Source organism: Symphodus melops, assembly GCF_947650265.1.
Source record: "Symphodus melops genome assembly, chromosome: 3".
In the NCBI taxonomy this organism is placed as follows: Eukaryota; Metazoa; Chordata; class Actinopteri; order Labriformes; family Labridae; genus Symphodus; species Symphodus melops.
The window spans coordinates 8,005,045-8,028,553 of NC_136693.1; the positions used below are offsets into that span (position 1 = coordinate 8,005,045).

Below are 23,509 nucleotides of genomic sequence, written 5' to 3' on the forward strand. Positions count from 1 at the left end.
AAACTCAGAAACGTGTTGTTGGTCTCATTTTAAAAAAATAATCTGTATGAAAGCCTCACATCACTGTTGTTTCCATATTAGCCTACCTTTTATTGTTGTTAGAATTACAACTAGCCTAGGATTTAGCACCCTAGTGATTTACAGTGAGGCCTTAAGAAATCCTCCTTATAAGAAGTTGTTTTGGTTACAGTGAAATATAATGCTGTATAGTTTTATTTTTACAGTCTATGGTTTTAACGTGCCCCCGGGGATTTGTGTTCACGTGGTGACGTCATGATGAATGCACCTGTTTCGGGGTGTGGCCTAAGACGACAGCCTCAGTCTCAGGTAGATACTGTTCAGGCAGACACACAAGACGAAACAATGAACAGTTGTTTGTAGGTTCAGAGGAAAATTACGGCCGGTTACTTTATTTTGTTTCTTTTCTGCATTTTTATCAACTTTTCAGCGGGGAGATTTGTTTCACAAGTTTAATCACAGGTGTGTTTGTTTCGTCATCATGAGGAGACTACCTGCTGCGATACTCCTGTTGTCGCTTCTAAAAGGTAATTTCATTGTCTTTACATACTGGTATCATGTCGTTTAAAAAGACACAAAAAACCGATTTATTATTTTATTATTGTTTTAAATCGTTTAGGCCGGAGCGGACCGGAGGTATCGGTCACATGACAGGTTGTGTTTATTTGACTCGAAGATTCATGTTGTAACATCAACATGAAGTGTGTAACCCGAGTCCAGTAAAGGCTTAAAATGTGCTCCTTTTGAATGGTTTAATTTTAAATTGTTATTCTTCATTCATATAGTTTCTATGATTGGAGGACTTTATTTTTTTTAGCTGGTTTATTTTTCTTGTTGTGCATTATTAAACTGTAGACAGTTAAACTCAACTGGTTTCATTCCAGTGGATGAATGTGTGCCTGGTAGTTTCACAGTAAGCCATTTCCTGTGTCTTTGTCTGTGACTCCTGTTTTTCTGGTTCTGCCACAATGAAATGAACTCCTCAGTACTACTAGTTGAGAAAAAAACCCCTCTCACACATTGTTTAACTTTTACCGTAATTTTGGAAATACACATCATCTCGTGTTTCTCTAAAGCATGCATCTTTTACAGCACGTGTTAACTCTATTTATTCTTCACAAATACACAATTCTGCTGTTGAACCATCTGTTTGAAATCTCTCTCCACAGTCTCATTGTGTATTCAGGTGAATGTCCCCCAGCAGGAGCGCAGCACAGCCCTATTTGCCTCGGTGATCCTCCGCTGTGACTATTCTACCTCTGCAAACATCCAAGATGTCCTGGTCACCTGGAGGTTCAAGTCCTTCTGCAAGGACCCTGTGCTGGAGTATTACTCCACAGGTAGGACACAAAAGAGAACAAAATGGAGAGAAAGAAGATGCATTGTCAGACACTTTTCTTTCATGCTGACAGAGGTGACATGAACGCCTAACTTTCTATGGGACACGTGTACTGTTTTATTCTTCACTAGTTTTCTTCAGTGCTGGAATGAAAAAAACATCCATGATTCATTCAGCACAACTTTGATAATAAATCTACTCTTAGTTACCAAGATTTAAGATGTTTTTTGACCAAGGCTCTCCAAATATACTTAAACCAATGATTAACACAGAATTTGTGGGTCAAGGCATCTTTGTAAATGACAATGTGTGACAATGTGTTCAGGCACATGGCTCCACAGATAAATCTGGACATCAGGCTTGTGGACTTAGACGCCTGTTTGTCTTCAGCCTTTTTTGATACATTCTGCTGTGAATCCTTTTCTGCCCTGCACATGTGCACTATTTACAGACACATTTAAATAGATGAATTTTATCTATTGTTCATGTTTTGGATTTTTTTTTTTTCCCCAGTGAGCATCTTTCTCGGCTGACAATTGCACACCTTCTGCAGAAACACAAACGTCAAATTATCATGCCCATGCAGCTGGAGCATGAATCAAGATTCTTTCATCTTTATAATAGACATAGCCTACAGATCTGGCATAGAAGGTGTGGATATGATATAAACATTCAGAGTTATTGTTTAAATGAACTCTTCGCTCTTGTTTTATAGCATACCAGTCTTCACTGCAGTTGGGACAAGACCCGTCGAATGACTGTCCAGATCGACAGCGGACGGTGCGAACTGTGATCCAGAAGAGAGGAAACAGTGAGCCGACGCTCGGACCAGAGTACCGTGAACGAAGGATCACCATCCAAAACAGTGAGTTTACACAAACACAGTTTGTTCCAAACATTAGCGGTATTGAATAAGATGTGACTAGAATGACATATCACTGAGGGTCTTATGACGAGGGCTCTATCTCAGTACAAAGAGTCAAAAGATTTGTATTAAAAATTGCTTTGAATGTGACTTGAAGGCTGTCAAACTAAGAGGAACCTGTGTATGTGTTTGAATAGGTGCAGACTTGGTGATCACTGAGGTGATGTGGTGGGATAATGGGGTGTACTTCTGCTCTGTCGATGCTGCTGGGGACACATCTGGAGACTCTGACAAAGAAGTCAAACTGATCGTTTACCGTAAGAAAGAAATCAAAAAAATAAATAATCCAAAAAACTCTTACTGATTATAGTGGAGCCTCTTTTTTCAAACGCTCCTTCTGTAAATGTATACACATCTACACGTGGGCCATTGTCCTATGATTTGGCTCACAATTGTTTATCCTCTTTTCCCCTCTCAGACTGGCTGACAGTGTTGTTCATCATCATCGGTGCCCTCCTCCTCATCCTCCTCTTCTGTATCTGCTGCTGCCAGTGCTGCCCTCAGAAATGCTGTTGCTACGTACGCTGTCCGTGCTGCCCTCAGCAATGCTGCTGTCCCGAGAAAGGTAAAAAGCAGATGGCATTCAGGCTAATTATTCTCTCTTTGGTGCTTTAAAGCGGCTCTTACATCAGTCACATCAAGCATTTCATTTATATCCTACAGCATGACTCAACAAGGAAAGTGGAAAGACCACTTGCCTTTTCCCATAGTTGTGTCTGTGTTAAAATAATATTCACGTGTAGTATACCTTACAACCAAAAAGCTTTGAAGATTGGAAGTGAAATGTCATGTTGTCACATTTTTCCACCCCAGAAAGTTAAAAGAGCTAGATTTATTGCCTCGGGTATGAATATACTGTCTTTCTTTTTTGCAGCCAGAATAAACCAGCTTAAGATGGTGACTGCTTTACTTATTTGCTGTGATACGTAGTTATATAAGCAACCTTTTTGTTACTTTTTGATTAAAACTGCATGAAAAGTGCTTAAATTTGCCTCTTAAAATGTTTATGATCTCTGCCTTGAGTACTCTGAAAAGATCTCCATATCATGATTAACTAAGGTAATAGAATTCAGTTTCAAGATTCACTGAAGTTAATATGAAATTCTGAGCAGCTGCTTTGTTAAAGGTAATAATTTTAATATCTCATCTTGGAGTGATTACTTCTGCACTTGAGATCAGCTCAAAAAAATGAACAGAAAGTAATTATGGAGCTTCATGAGGTTCTCTTTTAGACTGTATTTTTACTCCAAACAGAGACTGCTGAGTGTAATATCAATCTGTGATACTGATAATAAATTAGGAAGCCATCTATTAATGGGAGTATGGGAGCAGAAGAAATTAAAGCAAAAAGAAAACAAAGGCTGATAGTTGGGAATATGCAGATCGCTTTCCAAGTACTAATATGGACAGAACAGGAAAATGTTGTATCCAGTCCTTTAGGGAGATGCTGTGAAGCAGATCTCTCTTTGTACAGTATAGTGTATGTTTTGTACACTAAGTATATAAATCTTACAAAACGTACCAGCCACAGTCATTGATAGTAAAAGATGTGCAAATCTTTTCTTTCAGCGATCATGCAGCATCGCATGATGAAAGAGGCACAGAGGGCGATGGCTCCCTGGGCCAGAGGACAGCCAGTGTATGGACCAATGAGCCACGCCTCCTCCCAGATGAACCCACTGCTCTACGCAGGTATACAGACACACAATCACGTAATCCTCCTACACAGCAAACAGTGATGAGTAAATTGAGGGTTTGATATCTGAAGACCTACTGGTGAATCTTCACCAACAATAACGTATCGCCTGAATTTGTTTTGTTTCTTTTCGTTGTCTCTCCAGGATCTGTTTCAGGAAAAAGCTTCCCCATGAAACCAATGCCCCTCCCTCCTCCTCAATCATCAGCTTACAGCATGCCCCCTCCCAGTGTCCGTGGCAACCACACCCCCGCCAACACAAATCAAATGCTTGATTACCTGGAGAGCCAGGTGAGGGGGATGGACATGACCAGTCCTCTGCTGCAGGTAGGTTCTATTTACTGTAAACAAAGAGCATCAGATTATTTTTTCCTGTTTATAAGTCAATGTGATCCTATTTACTTTTACTAGTGTGTAAATAGATATGTATTTAAAGAAAGAAATTTATTTAATATAAAATATCCTGTAGTACACTTAGATGTACTGTTGTAGAAGTCCTTTCCAAGGCAGTGGCTAAACCAAAGTATCAGTGACTAAAAGAAGACGTGATTGACTTGACTTCCAAGCTCTGTTCTCACCATTTCTCTTCATTTGTGGAAAAAGTGGCCTGTAGTTTATCTGTTTGCCAGGGCTGTGATTGTGTTTTTTTTCCAGATGGTGCAAAAATGATAAATTGAAGATTCTTTGTATTAAAGTGACCACATAAACGGGACCTGGTGTCAAACTTGAACTTAACTGAAAAGGTCAAATTGAGTATAGTGTATTTCTTCAGTTTGTTTAAACTTCACTTTGTTTTCTCAGTCCCAGCCACCTCCCCCCCAGCACCTACAGCAGATGCCACCTCCCCCCCAGCACCTACAGCAGATGCCACCTCCCCCCCAGCACCTACAGCAGATGCCACCTCCCCCCCAACACCTACAACAGATGCCACCTCCTATGCAGCCCATGCACCCCAATGTACCATTTTCCCCCGGACCCCCCAGCATGATCTCCGCCCTTGATGACGGCCCAATGGAGCGCCGTGTCATCACACTTCCGCCAATAAGAGAGCAGGGCAGAATTCCACCACCTGCTCCCAAGACTCGCCCCCCAAGCTCCAGCGAGAGCAGCCGCAGTGGGTTCGGACGTCCTGACCGAGGAGCAGCTGCCAGACGATACCCTTCACCCTCCCGGTCCAGAGGTATTCCCAGGAGTTACAGCGAGGAGTCACTGGATGGACGCAGTCGCAATGGGACACGAGGCATGGATCGACCCCGTTCCCGGTCCAGGGATGATCTGTTTGACAGCAGGTCTAGAGGAAACTACTCTCCCCCAGCCTCCCGTCACTCGAGGAGAGGGTCCTGGAGCTCTGACGATGAGGGCAGCAGTCGGAGAGGAGGAAGAAGAGCTGGAGGGGGAGGATGGGGTGAAAAACCTCCAAGCTACTCTGAGTACGAACCGGGACAGAAACCAGGAGCACGAAGGAACGGACGCTACTCTGTAAGACACACACAGCTTTAATCTATAGACACTCTTATGCACTTGCATCCAGACAAATGCACACAAAATCATCCCGTCTTGACTAAGCAGTGATCTAAAGTTGGTATGTCTCTCTCAGGACAAGAGTTCTCGCAGTGGCACCAGCGTCGTCATCTGAGCCTCTCCAGCTGTGAAACGCCCTGTGATCTCTCTGTCAGAGAACAAACACACCTCAATAGAACTGGTAAATGTTGAAATGAATCATGAAAGTGCTCTTTTGTTACTCTCTGGATTAGTGAAAGCTGGCAGAAGGATTTATGAAGTATAAGATTTAAGGTGTGCAGGTGATAATGTTTGATGCGGATAAAGAAGTCTTTGGCTTGGATGTTTTAAAATGACCTCAATTGAAAAGACCTTTACTGTGACTGCTGATCAGATTTGTGGGATAATATCACCCTCTGCTGGTTCATCACTGTAATGAAAAATAATCTGAGGCAATTTGAGCATTTTAATTATTTTATTCATGGTTTTAGAATAGACTTTAGGCAGTCTTTGTTTTTCAGTAATGCAGTTTTTTTTTTTTTTTTTTTACATTTGATGAAGCCATAAACAAAAGTGCAGAAAACACTGTCATGGCCAGTAAACAAATGACGAGTTCAGTGGCATTCGCCTACAACTACTTAAAACCCAGAGAAATATAAATGGAGTCTTGTAAACGGTGAATGTAGTGTTTAGCTTTACACATCTCATGGACATGTTAAAGTGACTTTAATGTATTGCTTTAATGTTTTGAAGGAAAAGGCGTGTGCCATGAGCCTCTGTGTGGATAGATTTAGATAAGATCAGCTTTGTACATAAGATGAATAAAGTGTTAACACTGGCCTACTATAAACTTTGTGTAAATAAGTAATTTAAAGGATTCTGACGTATTGTTGGGTATGAAGTCATGTCCACATTGTTACAGGAACAAATTTGTATCTTTTCCATATTTTTTTTTATTCAATACCACAATATGTAAATGTTAGAGTATTTGCTTCTCTGTACAGTTCTACAGGTCAACTACCTGATCTCTGCGCCCCCAAAGATTTTGGTTATGGAAAAAACAAATGCACATTAAACATAAGGTCACTTACACTTATAAGGTTGAGCCTTTTTTCAATTATTCTTTTTTTTCTTTCTTTTTATGTTTTGTTTCACACTGTACAGTAAGTATGCGTTTGTAATAAACATTTTACCTTTTGGGTTTAAAAAAAGGTTTACTGTTCTTATTCCAATTTTCATCAATTGAATGATTCTTCTCCAAACAGACTCAGATGACATAAACACAGGACAGGACAGTATTATAAATATTTGAGCCAACGCTTAGTGGACCTGAAGAAGTTTTTTTTTCTTCTTTTTAATCAAGTGAAGGAGTTATTTGTTCATTTTCACAATTTTAGTCAACAAAAGAATTATACTTCGGTTTTAATTCTCCCTTAAGTTTAACTGTTGCAATAGTGGTCTCCTAGATCTACTGTTAACTAACACTGAGAGACCACCGTTCCTTTTCAATTAAACCACAGTATGATACACAATCATTAAACACAACACATGTTAGTACTTTATTAGAAATTATGACCAAATATAATCAAACTCGAGAGAGATCTGCCAAGTGTATGTAAAATTAAACAACTTCACTGGATATTGTGTTTTATACGATTCAGCTATGAAGAATATGAATCAAAAGCAGATAAACATGGACAAAATACGTTTTTGTTAATAAACTCAACGTTTAGAAAAATGTCAACATTCATAATTTTAAAGCTCTATTAAGGAGGATTTGAAGTAATTGTCCACCTTTTACAGATGTTACTGTCATAATCCTTTTGAAAGTCAGAGTATCACAAGATGTGATGTCTGATTTACAGTAAATTCTAATATTTCCAAGTAGAAAGCTGAAAGGATTAGTTGAATTATTGATAAGTCAATCAACACAGAATGAGCCTAGCACAATATCAATAATTTATTGACTTGTGTTTTTTTTTCTCAAGCAAAATGGCAATTGTTGGCTGGTTGCAACCTCTAAACGTTGCTTTTTTAGAAGCCTGAACAAACAAAATGACAATCAGATTCATCAACACCCACAGGCGGATTATGAGAAGACCAGTCAAAGAAACTCCTTCTAGATTTTATAGGCACTCCTTCAAATGCATTGTAAGTGTGATGTTTGTTTTATATTTCTTTCCTTCTTGAATCTCCTGGATGTTGTGCTGTTCCCTTTCAGTCGATTCACTCAGTAAAACACATAGTATGGGATATCATGCCCCCGTGTGGCCTACTGAAGACACCTCTAATCACGCCTTTTAGGCAGATGATCTGTGATGACGCATGTGCAGGCGGAGCCTCACATAAATACAACTGTCATCACAGTCATCCCTCAGTTCTTACGCTCTTCACCTCGCTAAGAACACCTCTACCGAGTAGAACTAACAAGCTGCTGCTAGTTAGCTCTGTCTCTGCTTTGGCTACTACCAGCCTGAAATGAGCTCAACTGCCCCTCTCGGTGTTTGCGGCTGCTGCTGCTACCCACAGAGCGCTAATTTTGGGTCTACAACCTTGCGTGTTTCGGGATGAACACGAAGGCTAAAGCAAAGAAGAAGTCTTCTGTTCGCCCCTGTCCTCAGGGGTGCGGCTTCTCTTTGCACGACAAGGAACAGCACGTAGCATGTCCCGTCTGCCTGGGGATTGTCCACGCCAGGAGAGCGTTGGCGGAGCCCGAGACTTGTGCGTTTTGTCGCCAGCTCCGGCATTCAACCCTGGAGAGGCAGGTGACCTTTGTGGAAAAAGTGCTGGGGAAAACTGCGGTTGTGAGCACCGGCTGTGTCCGCAGCGTCACCTCCAGCGGAAGCTGACGATAACTTCGTCTTGCATGATGGCTCTTCACCCTTGGAGGGAACCCGGGTTACTAAGCCAGGGCTCCCCGATAGGAAGGGTGTCTTTTCGCAAGGTGGTGTCCACAGATGCATCCCTGATGGGATGGGGGGCTATGTGCGACGGAGCATCGGTGAGAGGACTCTGGACCTCAGTACAAAGCAAGCTTCACATAAATTATCTGGAGCTGCTAGCGACCTTGGCACTGAAGTACTTTCGTTCTGTGCTAGTGCGCCAACATGTTCTGATCAGGACAGACAACACAACAGTGGTCTCTCACATAAACAAGCAGGGAGGGACACGGTCACTTCCCCTGCTAAAACTGTCTCACTCGCTGTTGCTGTGGTGCAGTGTTCATTTTCTGCCTCTGAGAGCCACTTGTGCCAGGATGCCTGAACCTGAAGCAGACCTTCTCTCCAGAGGAGGCCCTCTTGTGAGAGAGTGGAGGTTGCATCCTTTGGTAGTGGCTCAGATATGGAATCGCTTTGGCAGGGCAGAGGTGGTACTCTTTGAACGCCCACTGCCCGCTGTTTTTTTTCCATAACAGACACTCTGCACCTCTGGGAATGGATGCGCTGGCGCACCCATGGCCTGGCACGCTTCTGTATGCGTTTCCCCCAGTGGAAATGATACTGCCTGTGTTGGAGAGGGTGCGTCATCAGGGTCTGTCTCTGATTCTGGTGGCCCCTTGGCGGCCAGCGAAATCATGGTACGCCGAGATAATCAATCTACTGGCGGCGGAGCTGTGGCAGCTTCCTCTACGCAGAAACCTCCTCTCACAAGCAGGCGGGGAAGTGATTCATCCACGTCTGGAATTATGGCAGCTGCATGCCTACCTGTTGAAAGGTCAAACTTAATAGCTCAGGGTCTGCCCCCAAGTGTGGTGGCAACAATCCCGAGTGCTAGGGCATCTTCCACTCGAGGCCTTTATGCTTATAAATGGCGGGCATTTGATCAATGGTGTCAGGACCGAAATGTACTCCCATTTAAGTGTTCAATTGTGGAAGTCTTGACTTTTCTTCAAGAATAACTTGATAAAGGTCTGACTTTTTCCACTATTAAGGTTTATTTGGCGGCTATATCAGCCTGTCATGTTGGCTTCAATGGAGTGACGCCAGGTGCGCACCCACTTGCCATGCGTTTCTTAAAGGGAGTTCGCCGGCTGAGGCCTGTGGTGAAATCTATCATCCCATCATGGGATTTAACTTTAGTGCTGGATGCTCTCTGTGGTTCCCCATTTGAGCCTATTGAGGAGTGAGTGGGTGACCTTCATACTTTATCAGTGCATCCCTCTTGTACCCAGTTCACTTCAGATGGTTCAAAGGTCACATTACGCCCAAATGCGGCGTATATGCCTAAGGTCATTCCTTCAGCCCATAGTTCCATGGTTTTTGAGATAATGAGCTTTTGCCACCCTCCTTTTGCGTCTGAGGAGCAAAGGAGGTTACATTCCCTGTGTCCTGTTCGTGCTCTACGCAAATACATAGACCACACGCAGAGTGTGCGTTTGTGTGACCAGCTGTTTGTCTGTTTTGCTAATCCAGCCAAGGGTAAAGCCCTGTCTAAACAGCGGCTTTCTCACCGGATTGTGGAGGCTATCTCCCTGGCCTACAACAGCAGGGGTCTTCAGTTACCTCATGGTGTGAGGGCACATTCAACCAGGGCATGTCTACATCATGGGCTTTGTTTAAAGGGGTATCTTTAAATGACATTTGTTGTGCCGCCAGTTGGTTATCACCGCACACTTTTGTTCGGTTTTACCGTTTGGATGTAACGGCCCCTTTGGTGGCATTCGGTTCTTTCTACTGGGTCCAGCATGCACTAGAGTGCTGAAGGTTTTATTCGGTTTCATGGCTGCTCTGCGGGGCGTGTATACATGTCCCATACTATATGTGTTGTACCGAGTGAATCGACTGAATGGGAACGAAATGTTTTGACTATAACTTCTGTTCCCTGAAGGAGAGCAACGAGCTACAACACTTTTTTTGCCCCACTGCGCAGCTGGGCTCAGTGAAGAGCGGCTATTGAACTGAGGGATGACTGTGATGACAGTTTGTATTTGTACAATATACAAACTGGCTCCGCCTGCACATGGGTCACCACAGATCATCTGCCTAAAAGGTGTGATTAGAGGCATCTTCAGTAGGCCACACAGGGGAGTGATATCCCATACTATATGTGTTGTACCTCGTTCCTCTTCTTCAGGGAACAGAAGTTATAGTCATGACATTTCGTTTCATTGATTAATCAGCAGTAATCTAGTTTAAAATGTAGTCTACAGTAACTTTAACCTGAGGCTCTGATGGTTTAATCTAAAATGTTTTAGAACCTTCATTGGAAAACTGGATATTATTTACCAACTAACTGAATGACTAGCAATTTATGTTGTTTTAGTTTAAGTTCCCATTAAATTAAAGTAAAATTCTTACAAGTATTATTATTATTATTCGATTTAAAAAATATATATAATATTTTAAAACATATGCATATAGTTTATGAAAATTATAAATCAATAAAAGTTTTTTAAAAGATTTCTTCGTTGTTTTCCAAACTGCGACTGTGCAGTGCAGGCTTTTGTTAAAGTCGCGCGCTGATGACGTCGCGCTGAGAGGAGGTGCGGGTTTGCCACGTCGGTCTCAGTGAAACGCATTTACACTGTTGCTCCTGTAGCCCACTGCTAACTTTTAAAGCCTTTTTATGTTGTCGGCTGAAGACAGAGCGACCCTACAGCATTGTCAGCCCCGCTGTAGCTTGTCTTCACACCGGTGCAGTCGTGGAAATTGAAGCTAGAAGACGGAGAAATGCTCGGTGCTGTCTGGACTCGCCAGTCTGGAAACCACACAACTGACTGATGCATCCTCGTTCACTTCACCCCCCGTATGTTGTCGATGTTGTGTGAGTAACACGGCTTTATGAAGCTTTTTAATCTATCAAGCTTTTATTGAGAGTGCTGCAAATCTAGCAGCAAACATCCTTCATCCTGTTTCCATCGTCTTTGTCCAAAGTGTGCTTCCTAAGTTTGAACCCTGCCTGATGTCATGATTCAGTCAGGCAGCTTCTGGTGCATGTCTTAGCAAGTCTGCACAAACTAAGTCCAACAATGTGTTTCCAGCAGAAAAGTTATATAAGTCATAAAAAAGACAACATAACAACATGCATTTTTTAATAAACGCATTTCTTGAATCTTGGTCACTTTTAATCACTTTAAAAATAATAACTATAATAATAATCATCATAATTACTTTGATAATAATAATAACTAGTGGGGACACTAAGAAACGTGTTGCACTTCCACAGAATTTCAAACTATGATAATCCGTCAAACCTTTCACAGTAGTTAATTTCTCGTGTCACACAGTTCCCGTTTTGTGTGTGCGCGCGTGTGCTTGGGTGTGCGCGTGCGTGTTTGTGCGTGTCTGTTTCCTGTTGAAGATTCAGCTTTGTTGAATATTGAATTTTAACAGTAAAGAGCGTGCTATTTCTTGAGGACATATCAGCTTGAAGGAAATGCTGTTAAGTGGTTGGATGTTATCTTGTTCTGGTTTGTTTGCGTTTTAGCTTTCTGTCTCTTTCTGATGAAGCGGGTGGGACTACATTTGCACAGTGATGATAAGATAAATAAGACAATAGTTTGTGGAGTTCATTTACTTCTACAACTGACGTTTTTTTTTACATCAGTGTCATCTGATGCTCTATTTGCTTCATAAATCCATTAATCTTATATCTCTTTATTTATTTTTAGAAAATAGTACACATTTTCATTAAAATTAAACGATGATTCATTGAGTCCAGCTTCTAAAATGTCATTGTTTGTTTTTCTGCTTCATTTACTTTTAATGTAACTATATATAATTTTTTTCCTGTACTACTAAAAAAAAACACAGGAAGATGTCACTATAGGCTTAGAGTAGGAGTGAAATTTGATCCGTTTCTCAGACATATTTAATTAATAACTAATTGGAAATATTAATCAACAATAAAAAATCAAATAAAATGATAGTGTATAAAATCAACAATCTTATTATTCAAAACAACTAACCAGCCCTGTGGTTGAGCACTTTGCATTGATATGTATGTAAAAAAAAAGCTTAACATAAAAATATGTGATAGGACTAAAACATAGTATTTCAATCGTGTAAAGAAGTCTCATTCGTGCTTTAAATGAACCTTCCACATGTGGCTTGTTAGTTTTATCACGTGTGTGCCATCGGCCATGTCCGACTAAACGCTTTGAGTGACACGCAATGAAAGGGAAATGTTCTTTGTGACAGTAGCTGGTTTGACAGCTTACTAGACATTCAATCAAGCTCTAATTAAAGGCTGTGTTAGGTTCAGGTGTGTCAGTGTTTTTCATTGTGACTTATTTATTTATACCGATTCAAAAAGAAGGACTCGGCACTCCTCCTGCTTTGACCAGTTCAAGTTTGGGCTGTGTGACGAACTCCCATCGTCACCAGCAAGAATATGAACTGGGCTGATACATTTCAGCTTGTAGAGCTGGAGTTGATTAGACGTTGAGGCGTCATGATCTCGGGGTTCTGGCCGACCTCTTGTTAGCTTCAGTTCGACTTATTGAAAATAGCAAAATATTGTTCATAAACTGAGTGCAGACACATGGAGTGCCCAGTGTTAACTCCTCAAAGACGTGTAGGTTAAAAGATGAGGGAGTGGGGACAATGTGTCATAGCCTCAAAAACACTGTCCAGGAGGCTGAATCTCTACATGAGCTAAACCAGGCACACTGCCTTTAAACAGCCAACGTGATACTGTAGGTGGAGATCGGTGACAGCTCTGTTTGCTTTCTTAAGCAATTATTTGACTGGATAGTCAGGGAGGCTTCTACTAGTATTCTTGATAAGTGACTGTGTTTGTAGTTTGATAAAGTGAAACCTCTGGGAGATCACCTCAGCTGCTTATGTTTAATGACATGTTCATTAAGATCTGTTAGCTGTTCATGAAAGTAGTTGTCGTCCCAGGCTGTGTTTAAGAAGTGGACTGAGCCTTTTAGTCTGAAAAGTTAAGCCAACTCGGAAAAGCCTGCATTCTTCAGTCTTCATTCTTCATTTATTTGAATTTCCCCAGGGACAAATAACGTTTTGTTGAATTGGATTCTCTCCAATGGCCAGCAGTGGGTCACTGAAGCATTTACCAAAAAAATATCTGATTTATTATTATTTATTTATTTTTAAATATAGCATGATGTTGATTTCGTACTTTTACTGTCCAGCTTGTCTTATGATTGTTGAATGCTTGAATTTCCCTCGGGATCAATAAAGTATCTATCTATCTATCTATCTATCTATCTATCTATCTATCTATCTATCTATCTATCTATCTGATTGACTTGTGGCTTCCTCAGCAACCTGTCGTGTAAGATAGAAGCTTAGCAATGCACGTCAACCCTCATGTCAGGATGTGATCACTGCTGCCTCCGAAAATCATGATGGAACGTTCAAAATGCTAAACCAGAGGCTTCAAATGAGTCGGTATAAAAATATGGTCATCATCACCGTTTCAACATCCACCTTTGTAGAAAACACAGTTGAAGTGATTTGTTGTGCCAATCCAAAATATACAGTAGATATGCAGTTAACAGTCACAGATGGGAAATCCTTTAAATGTGTAATATTTTTTTTAGGAAAAAAGAAATAAACACAACTTCAGGAAAGATATAAAAACATGATCTTACTCTTGAAACACTGAGATGTTACCATTTAGGAGAAAGAGGATGAAGGCTGTTTCTCTATGAATGTCATTTGCTCAGTGACTGTGTCCTTTTGTTTGCAGCTGATCATCTAGTCACTAAATTGATCATCAAACAAGTGTCAGGAAACACAGGGATCACCATCTCTGCTGAAAAATTTCACGGGGGAAACCCTGGCAGATGAGCCACTGACATGCTGCTTTATGTCAAGTTAACATGTCATGTCTCTCATCTATCGCCTGTTAGATAAGAACTGGCCCAAGCAGGGCTAGATGGGAACCTTTTTTTTTTTTTTTTAAACTTTCAAACCTTCATAAAGTCACTTTTCTAAGTGCAGCTGCTTTTACACCAAACACATTGACCCAGAATTGTTATTTCACGAAGGTTGTGGTTTTTCAAAGTGCCTCCCTGGTGCTGTTTGCTCTTTTTACCCCAGATCATTCAACACTGGTAAACATGTGTTTTCTTACTTTAAAATGTAAAGGTGGAAATCACATGATACAATTTTTAGAGTGTAACAGACCGATCAAAATGTTTATTCTGTGCAGCTGGAGCATAAAGTGACATCAAATCATGCTCTCTCCAGGCATCATGCAGTAGAAGAGCAGAACACGTGTTTTTATATATATATATATATATATATATATATATAAAGGTACTCACGTCTGCTTGATCTGTTCTGATATTTTCAGCATTTCTAATTTTCTTTCTTTCTTTCTTTCTTTCTGATAATGAGCCATTCTGCTCTGACACAGATTGACTAATAGACTTTATGGAGCAGTAAAAACATAAAAGACAATTCAGTGAAGAAGGAAAAACAAAGGATCAGGCTCAGAAAAAAAAAGTCTGCGTTGTGTGCTGGTAATCCATCCTATTGAACATCACACCTGTTTACTTATCACTTGTGCAGCATAAAGTAAATACCCCAGGGTGATTCTCTGCTTTCACTTGTCAGACCTCAAGTTTGTTGGTTTTGTTTCGAGCAGCTCTTCTTCTTCTTCTTTTTTTTTTTTTCTTTTAGGTGTTTTCCTTTCTTCGTCTTCTGACTCAGTCTCGTCTTTCTGTTTCCCCCACAGTGGCCTGGTGGTACATGGTTGCTTATTGAGGAGACTGGGGAGGAGTCCGAGCGACTGTCGGTTGGTGGGCGGCATCCCTGGTTGCCACGGTAACTGGCGAACATGCCAGGAGGCCGCAGGGGTCCCAGCAGACAGCAGCTAAGTCGCTCTGCTCTGCCGTCCCTGCAGACTTTGGTTGGAGGCAACCTCAGCAATGGTACAGGCCTCAGGAACAGGTGGGCGAACAACATTTTCCAACAAAAGAAAATGAAATTAGCAGATGTTTTTGAATCATCAAACAATTTTTTTTGTCCTTTAAATAAAAAGAAACTTTCTTTTTCATTTAGCAGATTTTCTGTTTCCTCTCTTAGTCTTTTTACACTTAGTTCTAAACACACTGAACTTTTTTCCTGTCCCCTCTCAGAAGCAGTAACTCGGTGGGTCTGTCTGCCCCCCCTCTCTCGGCCCTCATCACTCCTGAGCCGGTCCGTCACTCGAGGATTCCCGAACTGCCGTTGGACAGCAGCCTGCTGTTTGAGTTCCTGCTCTTTCTGTATTTGCTGGTTGCCTTGTTTGTCCAGTACATAAACATCTACAGGACTGTTTGGTGGTACCCATACAGCCACCCTGCTGCCTCCACTTCTCTTGTAAGAACACTCTCACACAAACACACTCGCACTCAAAAGCTTGTTTGCTATGGCAACTTGAAATTATTCTAGAAACCCCAAAACGTGATCATCTTATATCCTGAGGGCCGGCGTCCACAGACAGAGCTTTTTGGCTCACAACCTCAGTTTCAGAGCGCTTCTTACTAGCGCTGATTGTTGCCAGGTTACGAAAGTGAATTTCTGCTTCTCTCTGTATTGTCAGTTAGGTGTGTTTTAGATAGCTCTGTGTGCTTAATATTTGCTTTAATTGAAAGAAATATCAGCGTGAAAACATGAGAACAATGTTAAGGAGTCATATCACGTCTCCTCCGCCATTGTTGTTAACAAAGCTGATGTCCCGCCATGTCTTGATCCTGATTGATTGATGTTTTTGACAACAATGTGAGACTTTTTTTATTATTATGGATCTCTGGAAACTTAACACACATTCACATTCTCGTGTTCATCATGTTCAAAATTGTCCTCATGGAAAAGTGTTGATCGGTTATTCCCGTTGTTTACTTGATAAAACGTCTGCTCTCTTCAGAACTTCCATCTAATGGACTACCACCTGGCCATCTTTATCACAGTCATGTTGGCCCGGAGGCTTGTTTGGACGATAGTTTCAGAGGTAAATAACCAGCTAATACCTTCTGTGACATGCAGCCTCTGTGGGGTGGGGGGGGGGGGGGGGTCAACTCTGAATTATTGTGGTAAGTTTGAACTTTTCTGTCCTCCATCTCGTCCAGGTTTCTCAAAGCAGCGGTGGATCACTGTTCAGATACGTGGTCTTGATCACAGCCCGGCTCTCCCTGCTCACCATGTGTGGCTGGGTGCTCTGCTGGACTCTGGTCAACCTGTGCAAGAACCACTCAGTACTTAACCTCCTCTTCCTGGGATACCCGTGAGTCTCTGATACACTTGAACACCTCTATAGTAGGGTTGTCATGATACTGTCATTTTAAAGTGCAATACCAGTCCAGTAAAAATTAAATATGGTATCGATGCGGCTTTCGAAATACAAGTCCACGGCATCATATTAAGGGTTGTTTCTTGTTTTTAATTACTGAAACATGCAGGCCAGCTACGACACACTCTAAATTGCTGTAGTACGTTGGCCATGTTTTTCATTATAATAACTGAGATTTGTATGCAGTATCAAAAAAGTGGTCAACCTTACTCTGTAGGCCAGGATATGCTCACACAAGTACAAAGCAAATAGTTTTATGACGATTTTGAATGGCAACCATTAAAGGTGGGCCATTAAACTTGCCATAACATCAAAGGGCAAGTGAAGAAAATGGTGCACACTTTTTCTCCTAAACAGTCTTCATATTGTTGTTCTCGGCCAAGCACACACAGAAGTCGAGTTAAGAATGAAAAGCTGGAGCTTGAGAGAGAGAAGCGACGTCTCTGCTTCCTTTCTGTCATCACTGCTGCAGCGAGTGTTACCGTCAAACTGTCAGCTCTGAAAAGTTGCAGAACTTTTTCGATTCAGCCCCAAAATTTGGAAGTGTACAGACATGGCAGTAAGGGTTTGTTTAGTGAAGCAAAAAGCACATTGTGTAAAGCAAAGGTAAATTTAAACTCAAATGCCCATTCAGAGAATGGAGCCAATCCCATGGCTGCTTGAAATGGAATTTGCTGCTCCATCTGTCAAATTGTATTCATTCACAGAGGATCCACACAATACTCTTCATACTGCAAAACATCTTAACAGGAGTCAGCTACATTTTATTAGGACGTTTTTTTTTTTGTTTAGTTTTTTTTTCTTCAGATTTGACAGTGACTGGTTTCCAAGTTAAAAAGACTTTTTCTTCATGCATCAAAGTGTTTCTTTGGTGCATGAGCACTACGTCAGAGTTAACGGTGAAGAAGGGAACAACATGCCAAACATTGTCTTCCTACACAGACTATTGAAGAGCAACCTCTACTTATGGTTATCATTTTTCATGACCTAATGGGATTGTTACTATGGGATGGCACTCTTATGTGAACCAGATAAACGGAACAAATTATTCATGTAGTGGTTAATCTGCTCATTCCCATTAATACAGCATGGCCGTTAAAGTGAGCATGTTGTTTTGTTTGTTTTGTGTGGTAGTGAAAGCTGTAGACCCACCCTCCTTTCATTGTCTCCTTTTAAAATATGGATGATGTTTTCACATCATGCATCTCGTTTTCAATCTGCCATTATTTAAAAGTAAAACTGGCTGCTCTTTTCTTTTGTCCTCGCTCAACCGCCGCCAGATTTGGTGTGTACGTCCCGCTCTGTTGCTTCCATCAGGAGGGAGGGAAAAGCCAATCGGCACCGACTGACTGCGACTATCCAGCCGACCACCAGCAGACCGACCTGACAGAGACGCCGTTCTTTAGACCACGTGACTTCCTCTTCCTGTTACGGGAGAACCTCAGAGAGCAGTTTTCCAGCCCTCCGCACATGCCGATACACACCTGTCCGCCGCACACGCATTCTCACACGCCAGAATTGATCAGAGCGGAGGTGGAGGAGCTGAAGAGTGACTTCAACCGGCGAATTAAAGAAGTGCTGTTCAACTCGCTGTTCAGTGCGTACTACGTCGCCTTCCTGCCTCTCTGCTTCGTCAAGGTTTGTATCCGTCACTTGTTGCTTCTCCCATTTTTAAGATTTGATTATAGTCAAGTATCATAGTCCTTCATCTCCACGGCACTTCCTATGCTTGTTGTCTTGCTAACTTATTTTCATTTTCTTTATACTAGAGCACCCAGTACTATGACATGCGCTGGTCATGCGAGCATCTGATCATGGTGTGGATCAATGCGTTTGTGATGCTCATGAGTCAGCTGCTCCCCCCGAGCTACTGCGACCTGCTCCATCGCTCTGCGGCTCACCTGGGCCGCTGGCAGAAACTGGAGCATGGCTCGTATAGCAACGCACCTCAGCATTTGTGAGTGGCTCCTTTTTTTTGTGTGTGTGTGCATAATTTCTTCCACATACAGCGCCATAAAAATAACTGTTGGTGTTTTGTGTTGTCATTTTTCGCAGGTGGTCAGAAAGCACCATTTGGCCTCAGGGCGTGTTGGTACGACACAGTCGAAGTCTGTATAAGGCAGTCGGAGCCTATAACGTGGCTCTGCCCTCTGATGTTTCCCATGCAAGGTTTTATGTGAGTAGCTTTTCTTTATATGAAAGTAGTGGTTGATAATACAAAGATACATGTCCTTTAGATCCTTGAAGACATTGACTCCATATAAAACAACACAGTGCAACAAAACGTTTTGCAAGTTGGCTCCTTTCAGATTATTAGAGTAAAAAAAACATGAAGCCTCACATGAAATGAAGACAGTTCTTGTTAGCATTGACAGAATGAAACCTTTATCGCACAGAGATGTAAGCAGGATGTATCCTTCTGCGTGTGGAGGTGTAGCCATATCCACAGCAGCTTGTGAAAAGCTTCGATTTAGAGGAGCTGTATCCACCTCAAAACTGCGAGAAAGATAAACGTTAGTTTAAAACGATCTCTCTCTGTGAATACAAGATCAAGCCGAAAAATCATTGCAGGGTTAATTAAGTGCAAGAAGAATCTTATCAACCCGCAGGGACTATTTAGGAAAGATGCCTTTTTAAGAAGAGTCAACATATCTGAATGTAAAGATAAGCTTGTTTGTAAAAAAAATGTTAAGGTCCTTGTTGGCAAACCCTCCATTTTCTCTGCCTCAACAAACTCTCCTTTTCACAGTAAACACACTGATCATTTCTTATGTGTAACTTGGTTCAACTCCACATATTGTTTTATTTAACCAAGAAAGAAACTTGTTTTTTTTCCCCCAAGAGTATCCTGGCCAGGACAGGCAACAATTACCAGAAAACAAAAACAACGAGCAGCCAAACATACAAACAATACATTATTAGACACTAATAGTTTAACACATTTAAAGGCAGTGTTCCCAACGATCAGTAAGCTGACAGTAGAAACTCCATCAGTGACACGCTTAGAGTGTGGACTAGTGCACGTGAGGGGTAGAAAACGAGCAGGGAGACATGATTGGTTCATCGGATTGAAACTGCTACAGATGACAGATTTTTTTTCTTCCTTTTTCAGAGCACGTGACTTATTTATTTCTTTGAAAGTGAATCTCGAGAAAAATGACCAACCCTGCTTTTAGACAGCAAATGTTTGTCAATGTCATCCATACATAGTCATTTAAAATCCTCTTGAAAGCACCCAATGAGCGCTGCTCGATGAGTTTCAGCTTTTTGTAATTTGTTCCAAGTAAACGAAGCAGCTTTAAACCTGAACTCTTCCTCCTTAAAAACAAACGGTAAATGCTGTTAATGAGAAAAATAAAGCTACATGCGACCTTAACACACCCCTTTATTCTTGCTTTTGTGTTAACCCCTTCAGTCCGACGGAAGATAGCTTTTTAAACATGTGAACACAAATATTATCCACATTTGTCTCCCATCAATGATGTTCACCAGCAAGACCTGTCTGGCTGCAGCTTATTCCGCACGACTTAAAATAAACCTGTTTATTTTTGCATTTCTTTTTATGGTTCATTTGTTTTTGTTTTCATCTTATTTATCACTGAATATAAACATTTACTCACTGTCTACACTATAATCTTACAGATATCTTATCTCCTTCTTCTTCTTCTTTTAGTTTCTTTTCCACAAGCCATTGCGGATCCTGAACCTGCTGATCTGGATCGAGTCCAGTGTGGTTTTGTACCAGTTATACTCTCTGCTGCGCTCCGAGCGTTGGAACCACACTCTGTCTCTGGGCCTTATTCTCTGCTGCAACTACTACGTCCTGTTCAAACTGCTGCGGGACCGCATAGTACTGGGCAAAGCCTACTCTTACCCTCTGTCCTCTAACGGTTTGGGACTCAAGGCGCAGTAAAAGCTCCTCGCAGTGAGACCACACCTATGAACTCTGCAGGTGGAGGGGAGATGGGTGGGGAGAAATGTGGAGGACATGAGGGTTGACTGGCGCTCACACCCGGACGCGAAGGGACAGACTGTGAACTCATCCTGTTTTGATACGGTTCTATTTTTAATGCAATGTTTATATAAACCTATTTAAAAGAATATTTTTATTTTGTATACTATTTTGAGTTGCGCCGGGCATTACCGTGCTTACGACATTAGCATGTTGTGTTATGTTGTTGCCAGGCGACAGAGAAGTCGGGGAATGCCAGGAGGTAACTTTCACCAAAGACATTTTAAATGCAGGTGGCCAATCACAAGAGGGCGCGACTTCTGATGGTCACTTTAACCAGACGATTGATGTAGAGCAGTGGATGAGGCACTGGTCAGGCTGTTTTTCGCCAAGACTCTTAAAGTTACAATGTAGAACCAGTGAGAGAGATGCAGGACTCTGCTCTGAACATCTTCAGTTTTGTTTCACTGGTGAATGAGTCAAACGTTTTTTAAGGCACTTATTCTCTTTTATGGAAGAGTGTAAACCAGTAGATGGAGATCTGTCATTTAACTGTCCATCAAATATGGCGGCACAGCACACCAGCTCAAAGACAGGTAACTGGTACCCTGGCTCTGCCCAATGGTACAAAATCTATCCAGCAACTCCTCTTAACACCGAAACATGTGAAGTGTCCAGTTACATTCAAGTGGAAGTGTTAAAATGACAGCAGTATAACAGGGTGTTATGTGTCCAACAATTTCTTGGCCCCAATTATTTGCTTATGATTGAAATCTGAGTAGGTGACAATTCCTGGTTCAGAGATTGGCTGGCATTTAACACACCAAAAAATGAGATTGTTTCCCTCTCATTTAGATTTTTGTAAACTCACTGATGAGAGTGTGAGAGATGCTGGTGGGCAGATTATGTAACCACTGATTCCCATTGTTTATTGGCAAGATAACCAGCTGCCTACGGTGGTTTATTTATTCAGCAGATATCATAGTGGTATACATCCTTCAGTCTGAATCGCAGCTAGAAATTGCACGGGTGTATTTTCCCGGATGTAGAATTTTCCTTTGGAGCTCAGACTGGGGAATTTTTTTCTTTTGAAAAGAAATTTATTGAAAGTTCCTTTAAGCTGACTGAGATCAGTCTGTAGGAAAAATACTTTCAGTGCTCTTATCTACTGCTCTACAGTGAATGCTGTATTATGCTCATCCACTTACTATCAGTATCCTTTCTTTTTCCCCACATCGTTGGCTTTCTGGAGGGCAGTTAGAGAAGCCGTGTTAACAAACTTCACCCAGGATAAGACAAAAGGAATTGACGCACAGTCGGCCTCTTTGATGTTAAAGTAACCTTAAAATGTCAAAACGGTTTTGAGCCCAGGAGATTTATGTATTTAATGATAATCTTTGACTGATTTAGTGTCCGAAAAGGTCATCCAGTCATATTTTATTTTATTGCCTGAATGCGTCAACCATAATTAGATTGAGACCTATTTAACTTTTATTTTGGGATTCAATAAAGATCACACAGACAGCATATGATTAAGTTTCCTTTTTATTAGGATATGGGACCTATCCCTTCCCCCACTGCAAATAAGCTGCACTATTGTCATCACTCTCTCATTTGGATCTGAGAGCAGGGGATGTTTAATAGTGACAAACTCAAAGGGTGAAGACTGCTCTAGGTGAAGGACTCATCGGTTTCTGTGTGCTGTTACCAGATGTGTGTTCCAAACAGGTGGCCTTGCATGTTGTTGCCTTTCTGTTCAGTTACACTCTGTAAACTCTAATTCTCAAAGTTCCTCCTCATGAACGTCCACCTCTTCCTCACAGGCTCTAATCTGCAGTGGCTGCATAACTTCAGGCAGTATTGAGGATTAGTGTTCAGTATTTAGAGAGAATCAATGCAAGTTGAGCAGAAAAGCCTTTTTTTAGCAGCAGGTAAACTCTTGAGAAGAATATCTGAGAATTAAAATTTCCCGAGCTGCTTCACAGAAGGCTCCTGGCGATTTTCAGATGAAATGTAAATGAGGCTGAGAAAAGTATTTCTGAGATAAATGTGACTGAATTACCTTTGCTGTTCTGTGCCTCAACAGAGGTGTGGAATCTGTGATTATACACACGTAAACAGGCCTCCATCATTCTGCTTTGCTTGCAAACTCTACTCCAAAATCAGCTCATTGGTGCTTATGTTTTTGTTGGCTGTCTTTTCCCACTTGAATGTAGCGAAGGTTTCAACTGAATGTAGCTGTTGACTTAACTTGGCATGTTTTGTTGTTGGTAGATTGAGCCTTAATCGATCACCCAGAATTTTCTAACTCTGACAGAACTTTTAACAAGCCCTTATTTTATTCACACAGAGGAATAAACTAAGGTTACCTTAAATCTGCTGGTTACTACTTGAATGTTTAGTCTTTGTTCAAGTAATGCCATCTGCCTACCTTCTTTTGGTTTAGTAATCACAGCTGAGGATGAAAAATAAGATGACATATGGGAAAATGTTAATTTATATTCTCTTGATCATAATGCTCTTAGTGTACTTAGTTTGTATCGAGGCTTAAATAAACTTCAAGACAAGTTTTCAGTTAAACTGGTGCTGATGATGACAATCTAAGTATCCTTAGTTAAAAAAGCTACCAAAGTGAGTTGCAGGGTTTGTTTTCTTTGTGCCATATCCCAGGGTGCAACTTCAGATTCCTGGTTGTTCCACTTTTTTCTTTTTCTTTTTTTTTTTTTTTTGAATGTGTCCGTGCTGGAGAAGTCAAAGGAGCTGGTCCTCAAATTTCGGCTTTTTACAGTGTTAGGTTTCCCCTCTAAAATAAAGCAAATGGTGTTTAAAAAAAGA

The 23,509-nt window shown here is 41.3% G+C and overlaps 2 protein-coding genes across 2 annotated transcripts; both read left to right on the plus strand.

Moving 5' to 3' along the window:
• Window positions 1-265: 265 nt before the first annotated feature.
• Window positions 266-6,689, plus strand: LOC306821279 (uncharacterized protein). The gene is made up of 11 exons (XM_079339600.1): window positions 266-327; window positions 449-545; window positions 1,188-1,358; window positions 2,073-2,222; window positions 2,420-2,539; window positions 2,701-2,847; window positions 3,852-3,974; window positions 4,124-4,305; window positions 4,780-5,457; window positions 5,576-5,731; window positions 5,766-6,689. Exons 1-10 carry the CDS (start codon window positions 274-276, stop codon window positions 5,612-5,614), a joined length of 1,761 nt encoding a protein of 586 aa, XP_079195726.1. The 5' UTR covers window positions 266-273; the 3' UTR covers window positions 5,615-5,731; window positions 5,766-6,689.
• Window positions 6,690-10,918: 4,229 nt separating this feature from the next.
• On the plus strand, window positions 10,919-23,476 carry tmem39a (transmembrane protein 39A). Its single transcript, XM_079340207.1, has 9 exons — window positions 10,919-11,241; window positions 15,127-15,341; window positions 15,530-15,752; window positions 16,300-16,383; window positions 16,502-16,656; window positions 18,003-18,360; window positions 18,492-18,679; window positions 18,778-18,898; window positions 20,396-23,476. Exons 2-9 carry the CDS (start codon window positions 15,229-15,231, stop codon window positions 20,633-20,635), a joined length of 1,482 nt encoding a protein of 493 aa, XP_079196333.1. The 5' UTR covers window positions 10,919-11,241; window positions 15,127-15,228; the 3' UTR covers window positions 20,636-23,476.
• Window positions 23,477-23,509: the final 33 nt, after the last annotated feature.

What these genes read in the sequence shown, in the direction of transcription:
- LOC306821279 (XM_079339600.1), top strand. Translation starts at nt 274, where the DNA reads ATGATGAATGCACCTGTTTCGGGGTGTGGCCTAAGACGACAGCCTCAG. An exon ending in GCTGGAGTATTACTCCACAG is followed by an intron (nt 1,359 to 2,072) that starts GTAGGACACAAA and finishes CTTGTTTTATAG; the next exon opens with CATACCAGTCTTCACTGCAG. An exon ending in AGTCAAACTGATCGTTTACC is followed by an intron (nt 2,540 to 2,700) that starts GTAAGAAAGAAA and finishes TTCCCCTCTCAG; the next exon opens with ACTGGCTGACAGTGTTGTTC.
- tmem39a (XM_079340207.1), top strand. Translation starts at nt 15,229, where the DNA reads ATGCCAGGAGGCCGCAGGGGTCCCAGCAGACAGCAGCTAAGTCGCTCT. An exon ending in GGTACAGGCCTCAGGAACAG is followed by an intron (nt 15,342 to 15,529) that starts GTGGGCGAACAA and finishes GTCCCCTCTCAG; the next exon opens with AAGCAGTAACTCGGTGGGTC. An exon ending in TGCCTCTCTGCTTCGTCAAG is followed by an intron (nt 18,361 to 18,491) that starts GTTTGTATCCGT and finishes TCTTTATACTAG; the next exon opens with AGCACCCAGTACTATGACAT.